Raw genomic sequence first — 13,475 nt, 5'->3', positions numbered from 1 at the left:
TTTCCACTCTACCTTACCCTAGTCCCTTCTCAGGATTTCAGATGAACAAACAATAAGTGTGTGAAGCAATACAGGGATAGTCTTCACTATTTAGGAACCTATTTTTTCATAGAAAAATAAGAGCACTTTCAGCCTAAAACCAGGCATGCGTTTTGCTGCCAAGGGTAGCAAATAAATAAATACTCTGTAGATAAAGGGGACAGAACTTGGGGCAATCTTGATGCACAAAGCACAATGAAGCCCTGAGCTTTTTCTTGTACCTATGCAGCCTTTGCAAATCTGTTTTCCAGAGTAGAGCAGCACCAGCACCTTCACTTGAAGGTGCTGTTTAATATATTCATTTTAGAAAAACTATTGCTTAGGTCTCATGGATTGTGTTTTTTTATGTCTTAACTTCTAGACTCACAGTCTAACTACTCCTAAGTGGAAATGAGGGATTTGAGAAGTAAATTCTTCTTACTACACTGCTTTTTCAGGTGTATCCTCAGAAAGGCAGACCATTCAATCCAAGATATGCACCTAGAAATGAATTTCCTTAAATAGGATTAAGGAGATGTAAGTGTTTGGCCTGGTAAAGAGAACAATGGCAATGCAACAGGAAAGAAACATGTTTAGCGGATTCCCTGAGCTCTGCTAAGGCTGGAAGGGTAACAAGTAAAAGCCAGCCTGCAGTCTACGGACTTGACAAAGGAGTGACAGGACACAGCTCTTCAGCACCCTAAGTGTCAACCAAGCATCAGCCCTTCCTCTAAAGTTTCAGGGGTGATTGCTGTCAATTAATAATGCTAATAGATTTGGTTCCTGGTGAAGTTTATCAGTTTTTCTTATCTCTAGTCTCTTTTCTCAAACCTTGTTTCCTCCCTTTGCCTATGGCTACTCAAACTGCAAAAGTGAATTATTGGAAGGGGAAAGGAGGGAAGAGAAAGAGCCCCAGTTTTCATAATTCCGATTTAAAACCCAGCAGCTCTGAAAGACTTCCCCTTAGATTTTACTTCTGAGGAAGCTATGGCTCTCAAGTTTATTGCCTCTGTTGTTGATACAGCATTTGAACACATGACTGAGATGTTGGCTAATTTCACTCTGCCTTCTGCGAAAAACTCTTGATGGACAGGCTGGTTATTCCATCATTTCCCAGCCCCTGTGAGTGCAATGCATCAGAACATTTGCTTCCTTTTTCTCCCATGACAAAGACAAAAAGAGCTGCACCACTGCATACCTTGCATAGCCCCCTGTTTCAGTGGAAACCAGCATTTGAAGTACTACATCTTAGAGCTCAAAGGAGAGGAAGGCTTCAGGGAAGATAGTTCTTCCTTTATCTGCAAGACTCCTGCTGCCATCCATAAATCACTCAGGCTGCTATTATAATCCAGAACAACAAGCTGGCATCACCCCTAAATACAGAAGGTTGTGTGAAAGATTAGCAGAACAAAAACAATAAAGGCGTCATTAAAACACCTAGAAGATAAAATACTTGAAAAGATCTCCCCAGATTTCCTTATGACAAGACAGTGATTGAACCATAAATCAAAGCTGTTCCTCCTTAGGGGATATTTAGGGAGAAGGCAGTATGGTTTGTAGCTATGTTCATCTAAAGTACTGCAGCTCTTACGCTAACGGGGAGAAGCAGATGACTGATCACTGCTCTCAATTATTTCAAATGCTCTCCTCTTTCCTTCCAGCAGGAAAAGAAAAGCAAGCCTTGTTTTTAACATCAACATAAATTGAGTGTGTTTTTAATGCTAGCTTTCATTTTATTAACTTTTTCCTTTTCCTGTTTTGTTTGCATTGCTAAAAACTAAAACAGTGAATTGTGTTGGATGGATAGATTAAATTGCTTCTTTTCCAAAGTAACATTGACCAGCACATAGAGAAATATTCATATTATAAACGCCTTGTACAGCATCATAGAAAACCATAGTTATTCAGAGCAAATAACTCTGGTGTATTATATACCACTCAGTGATGATATGTGAAAAACAATGACAGAGAAACAGACTGATCAGCAAGTATTTGCTTTGAAGTCTACAAGAAAAAAAAAAAAGTCTATACTGTTCATTGCACTATGAAATTTTGAAATCTACCAGTTTCGACTCTACCTTTTTGTCCTGTCTCTCCATCAACTTCATCTGAACATGCCTGTGGTCTGCAATAAGCAGTGGGATGAAAATGCTTGTAGTAAACAACAAGAAAAATAATACCTAACACCAGGCTAAGAATTGTTAGGATGCTTACAATTGTGTAATGTATTTCCTTGATAACTGAATGTTTCCAAAACATATATACAAACAAAATACCTAGAGTTACAATAGTGTGAGTAGCATAATAAATAGAAATGCAAACTTTTGTTTTTCTCCCTTTTATGTTAAAAAAGGTAAAAATTAGAATGATTCCAACAACAGTTCTGTACAGATATTCCATCTTCTTAGATTTGCAAAATGTCGTACATTGTTTCAAAGTCCAGGTGAAGCCAGAGATCCAAAGAAATATCAGCAGAATTACAGAACTTCTAATACTTAGTAGAGTGATCAGTGAAATACTGAGTATCCAAGAAGTGATGGTAAGCAGTTTATAGAAGAGATACACTAACTTGGGAAGCACACGAAATTCATCTTTATCAGGCAGAGATTTTCGTAACGATATCTGATAATCAACCATTGAAAAGGAGATACCACAAAAAGACATCATAATGGCAGCATCTAAACAGAACACAAGGGAAAATGTTAGACCAAAGAAAAAGATACTTATTTTACATTATAATTTCTGAATGAACTTTTGGACAAGTTCATGCCTTCTTTACTTTCTTTATACCTATTGTTAATTTCCTCTATGCTTCTGAACAAGTCACCTTAAATTTAAGGTGCAGTTCAGTTACCTAAATCTAGGCATCTAATGCTGCTTGGTATGCTTATGTCATCCTGCCCAGCCTCTGGCCATTGATAGACTCATGGAAGTTGTGTGTCATATTTGCCATCTCCTTACACAGATGACTTAGAAATTCCCAAAGTATTGCAACTAGCCCATAAAATCTTAAGTTTCAGCAACTGATATTGACTCTGGGGCGTTTATAATGCAGAAATATATAACTAAGACTTGACTCTTAACGTGTTCCTATTTAAGACGAGATTTGTCTGATTATTTTGTCTGAGTACCTATAGACTCCATGGTCTACAAAGCAACACTAGACAGCAGTACAGATCTCTCCATTTGGTTAGATAAATTCCAACCAATAATACTGCTAGTTTTAGAGCTGGAAATGGTACAGCTGCTGTCTTGCTTTTGAGAGTTGAACCAGTGTCTCTTCACCCTATTGTGCTCGGCAATGCTTGACATGCCCTTAGGGTTTTTTGACTCTGTCCCTCATCTGTAATACGTGGGTGATGGTAGTGACAGCTCACAGGGATGCCCTAAACACATTGCTGATTTCAAGATGAGCAGTTAACATTTTTAAAAGAAACTGTAAGCAAAAGCACACAAAACAAACTGCTCTGCAAATGATACACTAATTGTATCCAATAGCTTATTTTCAAATAACGTATCATTATATTTCTGTTAGATATTATGACTTGTTATAGAGAAATCTTTCTTCTCGTGGATTTAGCAGAACAGACCATCTACTAGACAGAAATTCTAACTAAATGCAGAGTAAATATGGAAGTGTAACTAAATGCAAAGTAAACAGTGGAGTGAGTGTTTTACAAAGTATGTTTAAAATGTTATCCAGTCATATGAGTTATCTTTTTAGGTAAGATACTCAACTTGCAAACTAAGGAGAAAGACCAACTCACATTGACAGAAATTATATTTGCCATGTTCCATGAGGATGTAAATCTGGACAAAAAGCTGTGGTGTGGTCTCAAGAAAAGTCTTGAATACCCTGAGCATATTAATATCAGTCACTACATCAATGGCTTGTTTTTGAATGAAGTTGGGAGGGTCTCTTTCTGATGCACCTCCGCTGCTGTTTTGTTTAAATGCAGCTTGGCAGCCGTACTTCAAAGCAAACCAGTACCTATTAAAAAAAAAGACTTGATTAGATAGCATTTTTTAAAAGCACAACTCAGTAAAATGATATAGCCTAACAACAATTTTTCCCATTTTTCCCATTTAATTCTCCTTTCACATTTCATCTTTGAATGTAATCCAGCACCTTCTACTAAGACAACATTTGGTCCAATATCCGTCTGGTAGCAGTGCTATCAGATATTCATTTATAACCAGTGATACCAATGCAATGTGAAAACTAGTAGAACAGAATGAGACTTGCCTGAATAAAGATTACAAGCTTTATTTTTGTAAGTTCTTACTTCTTTAAAAGTGCTGCATTTCTGAAAATTCCCTTAGCATCTCTTCTCAGTCTCTCTTTGAGATACTCATTCACTGTCTTTGTACCCTTTAAGGGTATTAGTGAATATCCAGCTGTCAGCATCCACAGCTATATAAATATGATACAGATCCATAAGCCCCGAGGATAATGTCTGATGAACTGCCAACACACAACAGTCTTTTAAAAAAAATCACTACAGTATTATTTTCTAAATGCTTAGGAAGACTTTCACTTCAGAAAACTACTTTCAAGACACATTGATTTCCTGGAATGACAGATTCTATTAATAATCTGAGCAGTTTTACATAGACAAGCCATTTGCCTTGGCAAATGAATGCATCTGAATGGCTTTTGGAACCATTCTAGTTTATTTTCAATTAAGCCTAAATGAACATTTCCTCTGAAAGAGCAGTAAATGCAAAGATACATGAAATTTGTTAGTTGCAACCGGTGTGGTAAAGAACCTTTTTTGTTTGGGACATCTCTAATGCCAATAAAACCTAGCTCTCATTCCCATTTTCAAAACCTGGAGGTGGACATAGCACCTTAGAGGGGAGAGAACCCTTATGTTTTGATAAAAAACTCTTTTGATAATTAAGGGAGGAACCAGCTGTTGTAGATGGCAATCTTTACAGCTGTGTTTAGGAAAACAGGATGGTGGCTACAACCTGATGTATGACCAGAATGCCAGCTGCTGGAAATTACAGTATTTCTGCTGCCCCTAAGGGACTCGCACACAGAGATGCACAGCCCTGATGGATGACCTTGACTGTTCAACAGCAAACACTCTTTTGGAACAATTTAACAAAGGAAAGCAGGGAGAATTATCCGCATAAGTATGCATGTAAATCCTATCTGGAAGCAAAGCCATGCTTGCTGTCTTCTGCTGCTTACTTGACTTCAAGGGGTCAGTAGCACTGGCTGTGAAGATTGCAGACTTAAGCCTTGTAACTCGGCAGCACCGTAACAGGCATTGTCATTGTCAGTAATACGGCACAAGATTTGCAAGGCCTCAGGACTGAGCCTTGTCAGGCTTGCTCTGTTTGAAATTTTCTTGGCCTGTCTGTAACTTTGTGTTACTTAGTTTAGCTTGAGTTTTCTGCAGAAAAATTGGTGATTCCTTCCAACTGACCAGGTGGTTAATTTGTTTTCCTTTTGTTCATTTTTGTGTGGTACAGCCATAGTTTTGCATAGGTAACAGTAACAAGCAGATATTCTGTATTGAATGAGATATTTCTGACAGACATGATGACGTAGGATAGAGAAATATAGTCCTGGTATGAGGGCAGAGGTCCTGAGATGTGGAGATACAGGACACAGTGTAGAAGAGTGCATACATAGGATGGTAAGGGTTGGCTTGACACTGGAGACTCCATGATTATAGACAACTCAACTCACAATAGCTAACAAAGAGAACAAAGAAATTGTATCTAAAATGTATAAAAGGCTCCATAGATACTAAGTTTGGATGTAACATGAAGTTGCTGAGGAAAGAAGAGAAAGCAAAGTCTGAAAGTGTGTTAGCAAACATGCAAAAAAGACCCAAAGTGGATCCTAAAAGTGAAGCAGAAGAAACCATAAACATGAACATCATGTTCCTCTCAGCAAGACTCCAGACACTGGTAACACCCATAACACCCCTCCAAGCACCAGAATGAAACTGCTGACCTTAAGACCCAGAGGAGTGGAGGAAAGGTGAGCAAAACACAAAGAAGAGGGATAGGAACTAAGAAATATGCGTGTCACAATTATAACAGTATTATTGTTACTGAAACTTTTTATACATAGAAGTACTCTTTATTTTCCTGCAATAAATAGATCTAGGCTAATAAAGATTCTTGGAATCAATTGTTAGAATTTCACTTATGCTAATAACAAGTTCTTGGCTTTATAGGTATGCTGTTCCTGTGTGTTTTCATGTAAACCGGATTTAGAGCATAAAAGCCTTCAGACATCATTTTCAAACCTATTTCTACCAATTCAGTTCCCAAATGTCTTGAGTTTCCAATATTCTTCTCCAGTGAACCCATTTTGACTATAACTAGCAGTCAAGAAGAGCAAAAGCAGTCCTTTTTCAAGAAAACTCAGTGCTATTCAGCCAATTTTTCTAGTATTATAAACATGGCTTAAGGTCTTCCCTTTCAACAGAAGAATTTTGCCATCTGGATTATGAAGACTACATCATTTATTCAGATCTATTTTCTTGAGAATCAAGCAGAACCCATCACAAACCATCACTCGCTTATCTTACGCAGTTGTACAAGCCTGCTAATGTGCCAGCTGAGAAAGGCAAGGTCCTATGCCTTAATGTGCCTCCTACTTCCATTCCCTAAGGCTGCATCTGAGATTATTTCAAGATTCATGCAGAAGTTCTGCAGGGTCCCGACTCCCTGGTTGTCTGCAGGATCGTACACGCTACGGATCCCACAAAATCCATACAGTTGCATTTCCCCTACATAGAAAACAGGGGGCAGGAGATCATTAGACACCCAGATCTCACAGACTCATCTCTCCCAATATGACATTGGAGCACGATCCCCTCCTGCTTACAAGGGGAGCTAGGAAGAATTCCTGGCTCCTCCAAGTGTTAAAAAATTAACACCTTCACCATCTTTAACGACCAAATCCTTTGACCACATGGGAGACAGCATCAGGGGTTCTTCTACAGCTACAAGAGAGACAGCTGAGATTTGCAGGTCCTGGGTTAGGTGCATGCTAAAGGAATCACAACTTATTCCCTGTTATGTTAAAGCATGTTGACCATACAAGTGAGAATTGCAGCCTGGAAGCATCAGTAGTAGGTGTGGAGCAGCTATGTTACTAGTGAAGAGCCTTAGGAGAAGATCCTTTGCTCTTCTCCTTGCAGAGATTCATAGACGGCAGCCCTGCCATTCAGGCCACATACAGATTCTATGAGCTGGCTCTAGATCCATTACTTACTCCCAAAGGAAATTGTTTCTCACTTTTATGTTTCTGTGTATTTATCTTACTGGTCTCTGAATAATCGCTCATAAGGAAAGGATTGAACTGTTTGGCAAGGCATCTATAGCTTTTTCAATTTTTAGAACAATTAGTATTCCAAAACATCTGGTTCTTGCATCCAAGATGTAAACATGTGGAGAATTTGTAATGTTTTCAAGAGAAAACAATTGAGTAGACCGATCTGTTAGCTGTCCATGGACACACTCACTGGAGCCTGTGTTTGTCCAAGCAGCAAGAAGTGGAAACCAGCTGCACAAATTTTGAGCTGCAGAGCTCACAGCTGAGAAGGCAGATGACATGCAAGGCAAGAACCAGACACGTAAAAGGAACATTTCTGTTGGATGCACACCTGAAATGACTTGTCAGTTTTTGGAAGCATATTCCTTCTAAACTGAGTACGGTATACTAGGTTTATAGTGTTATAGGATGGCATGCCATAGTATTTTTCACTACCTGTATCTATTTCAGTTAGTCCACTTCTGACTTTGATTATTGTCTAGAACACATTGTTTTTTTTCTAGAAAAGTCCAAATATTTCCATTGCTCTTTGACTATTTATTAAGTGAGGTGGTATTCCCTGAGCTCCACGTGCTTATGTCATTTACTGTAGTTCACAGTGATAAATTTTTCATCTTTTAAGAGTATTTTGAGCTTACACTCCCATTCTCATCTGCCCATTTGGCATGCAATATCTGACATTTTAGGAAGAGCCCATAGCCAGCTTTTAGGCCTAACATTGGACAATTGCATTCACAGCCAAGTGCAAAGTTCAGTCTGTACTAAAGGGAAGGTCAGGCTCAAATTTTCTCCTTTATCATTCCCACAGCTCACCTAAACACTCTGCCTGCTCTGAACCTATCATAATTATATTCCCATAATCTATATTCTCATAATCTATATTCCCATAATATATCTATTGCTATAGAAGTTCTGTGTTTCAATCTTCATAAACCAAAAAAAAAGGCTTTTAAAAAGCTACTTCAACTGGAATAAAAATACATCAATTAAAAGTATTGGAATGGTTATGTAGAGGTACATCTTAAACTGAAGGTGAAATGAGTATGGGTAGTATGTGATTAATATAGACAAATGCAGGGTTACTATTTACTTTTTCTCCCCCTAAACTTATTATAAAGGATCTTTTTTTTTCATTAATCCAAAGTATATAAGCTACTTGGAAGCCAATAGAGTAAAAAATCACCATCTCTTTACAACTGGAATTGTCTTATATGAAAAGTAAAGAATTATCAGGGTTTCTAAATATCATATTCACTTTGATAGGAAAAAAAGAAGTTTCTGCCTTTTAGTGCTGCTTTCTGGAGAATATAGATGTTAAGACTCCTACTTATTTTAAACACTCATTGAAACACAGTTCCTCTATCTCTGTTCTTGAGACACTTCTACATTTCCATCATCGTTTCTTAAGGGATGAAGTTTGCTCCTGGTCTCCTGTAAAATTAGGAAGGCTTTGGCTCTCCGAGTGCGACTGGCAATTCACAGAGGTGACAGCTACTTGGTTTTGTTGCTTCACAGCCTTCAGATATCACAGGCAAGCTGCCTTGCTAGTGCTGCCATATCACCTGCTTCCCCACAGATTTCCAATGAGGACTTTCCACAGCAGGTCTAGTACTACACCACACATCTCATCTCATCAAACTACACTGGTAAAGATTTGGGTGCCATTTAGAAATTCATGCAGGGAGAGTGTGAGAGAGACCTGGCAGCAATGATTGTCCCTTCTAATCCCATGCAGTCACAGTTTGCAGCATCATACAAATCCTTAATCTAAGGAAAATTATTCTCTGCTGCATGTTAAACTTAATCTTCTAGGTTTTGACAAGTTTGGATTAAGTCTATGAAACTGATGCAACTAAGTCAATACTCAGGACAGTAAATTTATAATAAGAAAAAGTGAGCAAGCACATATTACTATGTAAACTCTAACTCACTCAAAGTAGCATTTACAAGCCTTCCTCTTTTAAGTGACTCTCTGTACCTCACTAACTTGGTATCTTACATACTTTTCTATTTATTTTGTCCTGTGGAACTTCTTGTTACACACATAAAATCCTAGAGGCCTGTTATCAGCTTCAGTCCTCACTTTTGATCCATTCTTGGTTTGGCTGTGAATTTAGAATTCATCTTTGCAAAAAAAAATCTTTTTCGTCTGCTTCTGCTCAGAGATGCAGGGCATCTTGAGCCTACCTTTAAGCATCAAGAGACACAACAGCAGCTGCCAATATTGCAACGGCTTCTGCCTTTCTGACCTTCTATTATGACAGTAAAGGTTATTAATTGCTCAAATGTAGTCTTCTGCAGGTGTCCTTGACTGGTGCTGAAAACTGCTACACATCAGTGGACCCCAGAACTCGTATGGTGCCCCAGGGAAATGTTCCCTTTTTCCACATTCACTGACTGTGCTATCATCTTAATGTGGACTGTTATGCCGCAGTCTGTTCTCAGTGCAACTGACACCTGTGTGACCCATTTCTGAGTCAGGCTGAAAATAATTTCAGTCAGCATAGCTAATATATACTTTACCAACTTAATTTTTTCTCCTTGCAGAGAGTAGTATTTCATATGAAATATAATCACAGGTCTACACTTTTTCCATTAAAATAAACTAAAGTCTTATTAGACATTAAATAATTTTAATTTCATTTATTCTCTAGTTTAATGTACATAAGTGTATATACATATATGATTTCCATATTTATTACTTAGCATTGGTCATGTAATAACATAACCAGACTTATTCCCATTGTGCTGTGCACTGTACAAACATAACATTATGAAGTTTCCTGTTTCAACGATGGAGCAAGAGGTGTAAAAGACATATGAGAGAAGGAAGAAAGAAAGGAAGAAATGAAGAAAGATAATTTAGTGAGGTGTATTCACATCTTATAATTTCAGGCATCCTAAGTTCACTGACCAAGTCAGTATTTACTGGCTAGGTCCCTATTTTCTTCTGTAGCGAGTGGAGAATACAGGTTCCTGCCCCAAATGACCTTCTGGAAAAGCTCACATTAACAAGTATGACCCAGCTCCTGACAAAATCTGTTTTTATCTATTGACTGTAGAGATAAACCTGAGAGACTCATTGTCTAAATTAACTGGCTAAATCAGATGACTAAGAGGGAGGACGGGGTGGGGGGGGGGGGGGAGTTGTTTGTGGATACACCTAAGAAAACACATACAAAAGGAAGTACATAATAGCTGATCATAAAGGTACAAGCACAGATGTCCACTTGTTGTTATCAGCTTATACTTCATAGTACGCGTTATCACACAGCTGAATTATGAGGAGTGGCTGAAAGAACTTTGTAATTTATACATATCAACTTGAAAACTTTTTCCCAGTGTAAGTAGCAGCATAGAAGAAAATATCATTTGTGCAATAGAGAACAGGTGACCAAGTTGACAACACTGTCAGTGCAAAGGGCAAAATTACGTTTGCTACATAATAAACCACTCATAGAAGATAGGGCTAATTGTGGAAAGGAAGCTTCGAAAATTATAGAAATTTGCAGCAAGAGGTATTGATTGGTAAGGGTACGAGTTAACGAAAATCTAGGAGTTTCATGGATTACCTTGGAGTTAAGATAATCCGTGAAAATTTGTCTGTAAAACCAGCATTTTGAATAGATGAAAGCCCTATGTCAAGATTACAGCATCTAGAGTTGTAGATGATTGGAGCTTGGATCTGAATTTTGAAAGTCTGTGGTGAAAGGTGAGGCCTTTGTGATAGGCATTAATCAGCAGCAAATTTTAGGGGCAACCTGGGAGTGTAAAATGAAGCCAGAAGATAAACTAGAATTACAGTCCTAAAGAGATTACAGAGAATGAGGTCATGGAAAAGAAAAGAGAAGAACGGAGGTTTTCAGACAGACATTGAAAAAGTAGCTTCTGACATTCTGCACTGTGGTTACTGGTTTAACATTTGTCATAGGTTACCAAAGAGGTCTTGGCTTTAATTTACCTTGGAATAAGCAAACTCAGGGAGGGCAGGTTTGTAAGTCACGAGCACAAGAATGGCACGCATAGCCATATTGAAGTTGAAAAACTGTGGGGACAGACAACAAGGAGAGTGCCACAGTGGGCCCTGAGACATCTCTACAAGGCAGAACCTGGCAGAGTCCCTGTGGCCAGGTCTTGGTATATCTCACACAAACCAACTTGTGTCCATGGATCTGGTTAGCGAATAAGAAACCCCCCAGAGAAATTGAAGAGGGATATTCTTTTTCTTCAAAATGCAGTATTTCTAAGTTTTTCTAATACCTGACCCCGGAAATATTAAACCTGTCAGTAAATACTCCTCTGTGAAGTCTAAAACTTCAAGCTTGTAAAAGGAGGAGGAGCAGGAAGGTAAAGCTGACAGAAAAGAGTGGTGGAACACTGGAACAGGTTGCCCAGAGAGGTGGTTGAAGCCCCATTCCTGGAAACGTTCAAGGCCAGGTTGGACGAGGCTCTGAGCAACCTGACCTGGTTGAAGATGTCCCTGCTTCTTGCAGGGGGCTTGGACTAGATCTTTAAAGGTCCCTTCCAACCCTAACTATTCTATGATTCTATGACAAAAGGAAAAAAAAATATCTAGAAGAAAATGTTGATTGTGACACCTAAGAGCCCCATTATTTTCCTTAATCCATGATAACATCAAGTGAATAAAACATACGTGTGAGGGGAATTTTTACATTGGCATAAATATAGCTTTCATCACTGTCCATAGATAGTATAGGAAATTAGAGGAGGTGTTTTAAATAAGTATTTTATTAAGTGCCTCCAATAAGCCTATATTCACTCATGTTTCTTGCACATTACATAGCTAAAATAATTAAAATTCAGGACTTTTTTCACTTCATTTTTAAAATGGAAGTAAAATGTTGGCACAAATTGTCTCTATAATGACAATGACAACGATCATTTCATAGAAAAGCCACCACAGACCATTAAGCATATGGTATTTAAAACTATTCCTGGACATGTGCCTTTCAGCAAACAAAAGTTCCTGTCACCATTAACTCAGTCGCTGTGGGAAGTACTGCTGCAGGTATTCTTACTAACTATTTAACTCCTCATGTCTCTTCTGAATCTTGGTGGTTTTTTACATATGGTTACACCCTCAGGTTCAAAAATTACCTCGCACTTCAACTGTCTCATCTGCTTAGTGCAGCTAGATGAATTCCCTTCTTAATACCACTTTTAAAACTTACAGTTACAACAGTATTACTCTGTAAAGCAAGCATTTTTATTAAATACATCCTATCAGAAGGCTGATGAATCAAATGGAGTTAGGCTGTGAATTATAAAAATTATTACTTACAGGTAAAATGAAAGAAGATCTACATCTCCACCAAAACCTGACATAATTTACCCCTGGCATAAGCAGACAAAAATGTATTTGCTTGCCTGGAGCAATAATTGTTAAGGCCGGAAGTGGTGTTGTCCCTGAAGCCATATTAAGCATTTCTCAATAAACTAGCTTGAAGTAACATGATTTCTCATTTTAAAATAAATTTTTAAATGTGCTTACCTTATAAAAATTCCACACTGAAAAAGATGAGCTAGAAAAATCCATTTCAGCTTCCAAGTATCAGTACCTTCCCAGTCGTTCTTAAACCACTCATAACTGAATATCTGAGTTATTAATGATGAAAGACCTCTAAAACACAGTATCAATATACTCCAAGAATATTGTCCTTGACAGAAATATTTACTAGCTACCCAGAAGTCCACTCCAATATCAACTACATAAATTATAATTCCACCAACTAAAAAAATAAAGTTCTGCTTAGTAAATTTCATCATGCATTAGACTGTCACTGCTGTCATTCTCTCCTTACTTCATGTAAATGAAAGTCAGAATTCATCTAAATGCTTTCCCACAATGGAGTCTTCTTCCTGATGATACCACCTGCTCATACTGCTTTATACAAAGGGAAGTTGGGTTATGCATTTTTGGTGTTATGACAAAGGGACTTGTATTTTTCTGTGTTCTTGGTTTGAATGTCAAATTAACTTCACTGATACATGCTTATACTGGAAAATATAAATGTGAATTGTCTTTTTAATTTGTGGAGTCATTCTTCATTCCTGGTTCCTAAAAAGAAGAAAAAAAAAAAAAGGAAGATAAGCAGTAACAATATTTTCTTTTTCTTTAACAATATTTTCT

General features: G+C 37.8%; 1 protein-coding gene across 1 annotated transcript; it reads right to left on the bottom strand.

Annotated features, from left to right (window-relative positions):
- Positions 1–2,052: 2,052 nt before the first annotated feature.
- XKR9 (XK related 9) lies at positions 2,053–13,225 on the bottom strand. Its single transcript, XM_010115911.2, has 3 exons — positions 12,837–13,225; positions 3,786–4,009; positions 2,053–2,696 (listed from the first exon to the last, which is right to left on the bottom strand). The coding sequence occupies exons 1-3, from the start codon at positions 13,109–13,111 to the stop codon at positions 2,053–2,055; spliced, it is 1,143 nt and encodes a 380-aa protein (XP_010114213.1). The 5' UTR covers positions 13,112–13,225.
- Between the last annotated feature and the right edge of the window lie 250 nt (positions 13,226–13,475).

The sequence above is a fragment of the Chlamydotis macqueenii genome, chromosome 2 (genome assembly GCF_036417535.1).
Source record: "Chlamydotis macqueenii isolate bChlMac1 chromosome 2, bChlMac1.mat, whole genome shotgun sequence".
NCBI lineage: Eukaryota > Metazoa > Chordata > Aves > Otidiformes > Otididae > Chlamydotis > Chlamydotis macqueenii.
This window is presented reverse-complemented; position numbering and strand designations above follow the sequence as displayed.

What these genes read in the sequence shown, in the direction of transcription:
- XKR9 (XM_010115911.2), bottom strand. Translation starts at nt 13,111, where the DNA reads ATGATGAAATTTACTAAGCAGAACTTTATTTTTTTAGTTGGTGGAATT. An exon ending in CAGTGTGGAATTTTTATAAG is followed by an intron (nt 4,010 to 12,836) that starts GTAAGCACATTT and finishes TTTTTTTAATAG; the next exon opens with GTACTGGTTTGCTTTGAAGT. An exon ending in CAAATATAATTTCTGTCAAT is followed by an intron (nt 2,697 to 3,785) that starts GTGAGTTGGTCT and finishes TGTTCTGTTTAG; the next exon opens with ATGCTGCCATTATGATGTCT.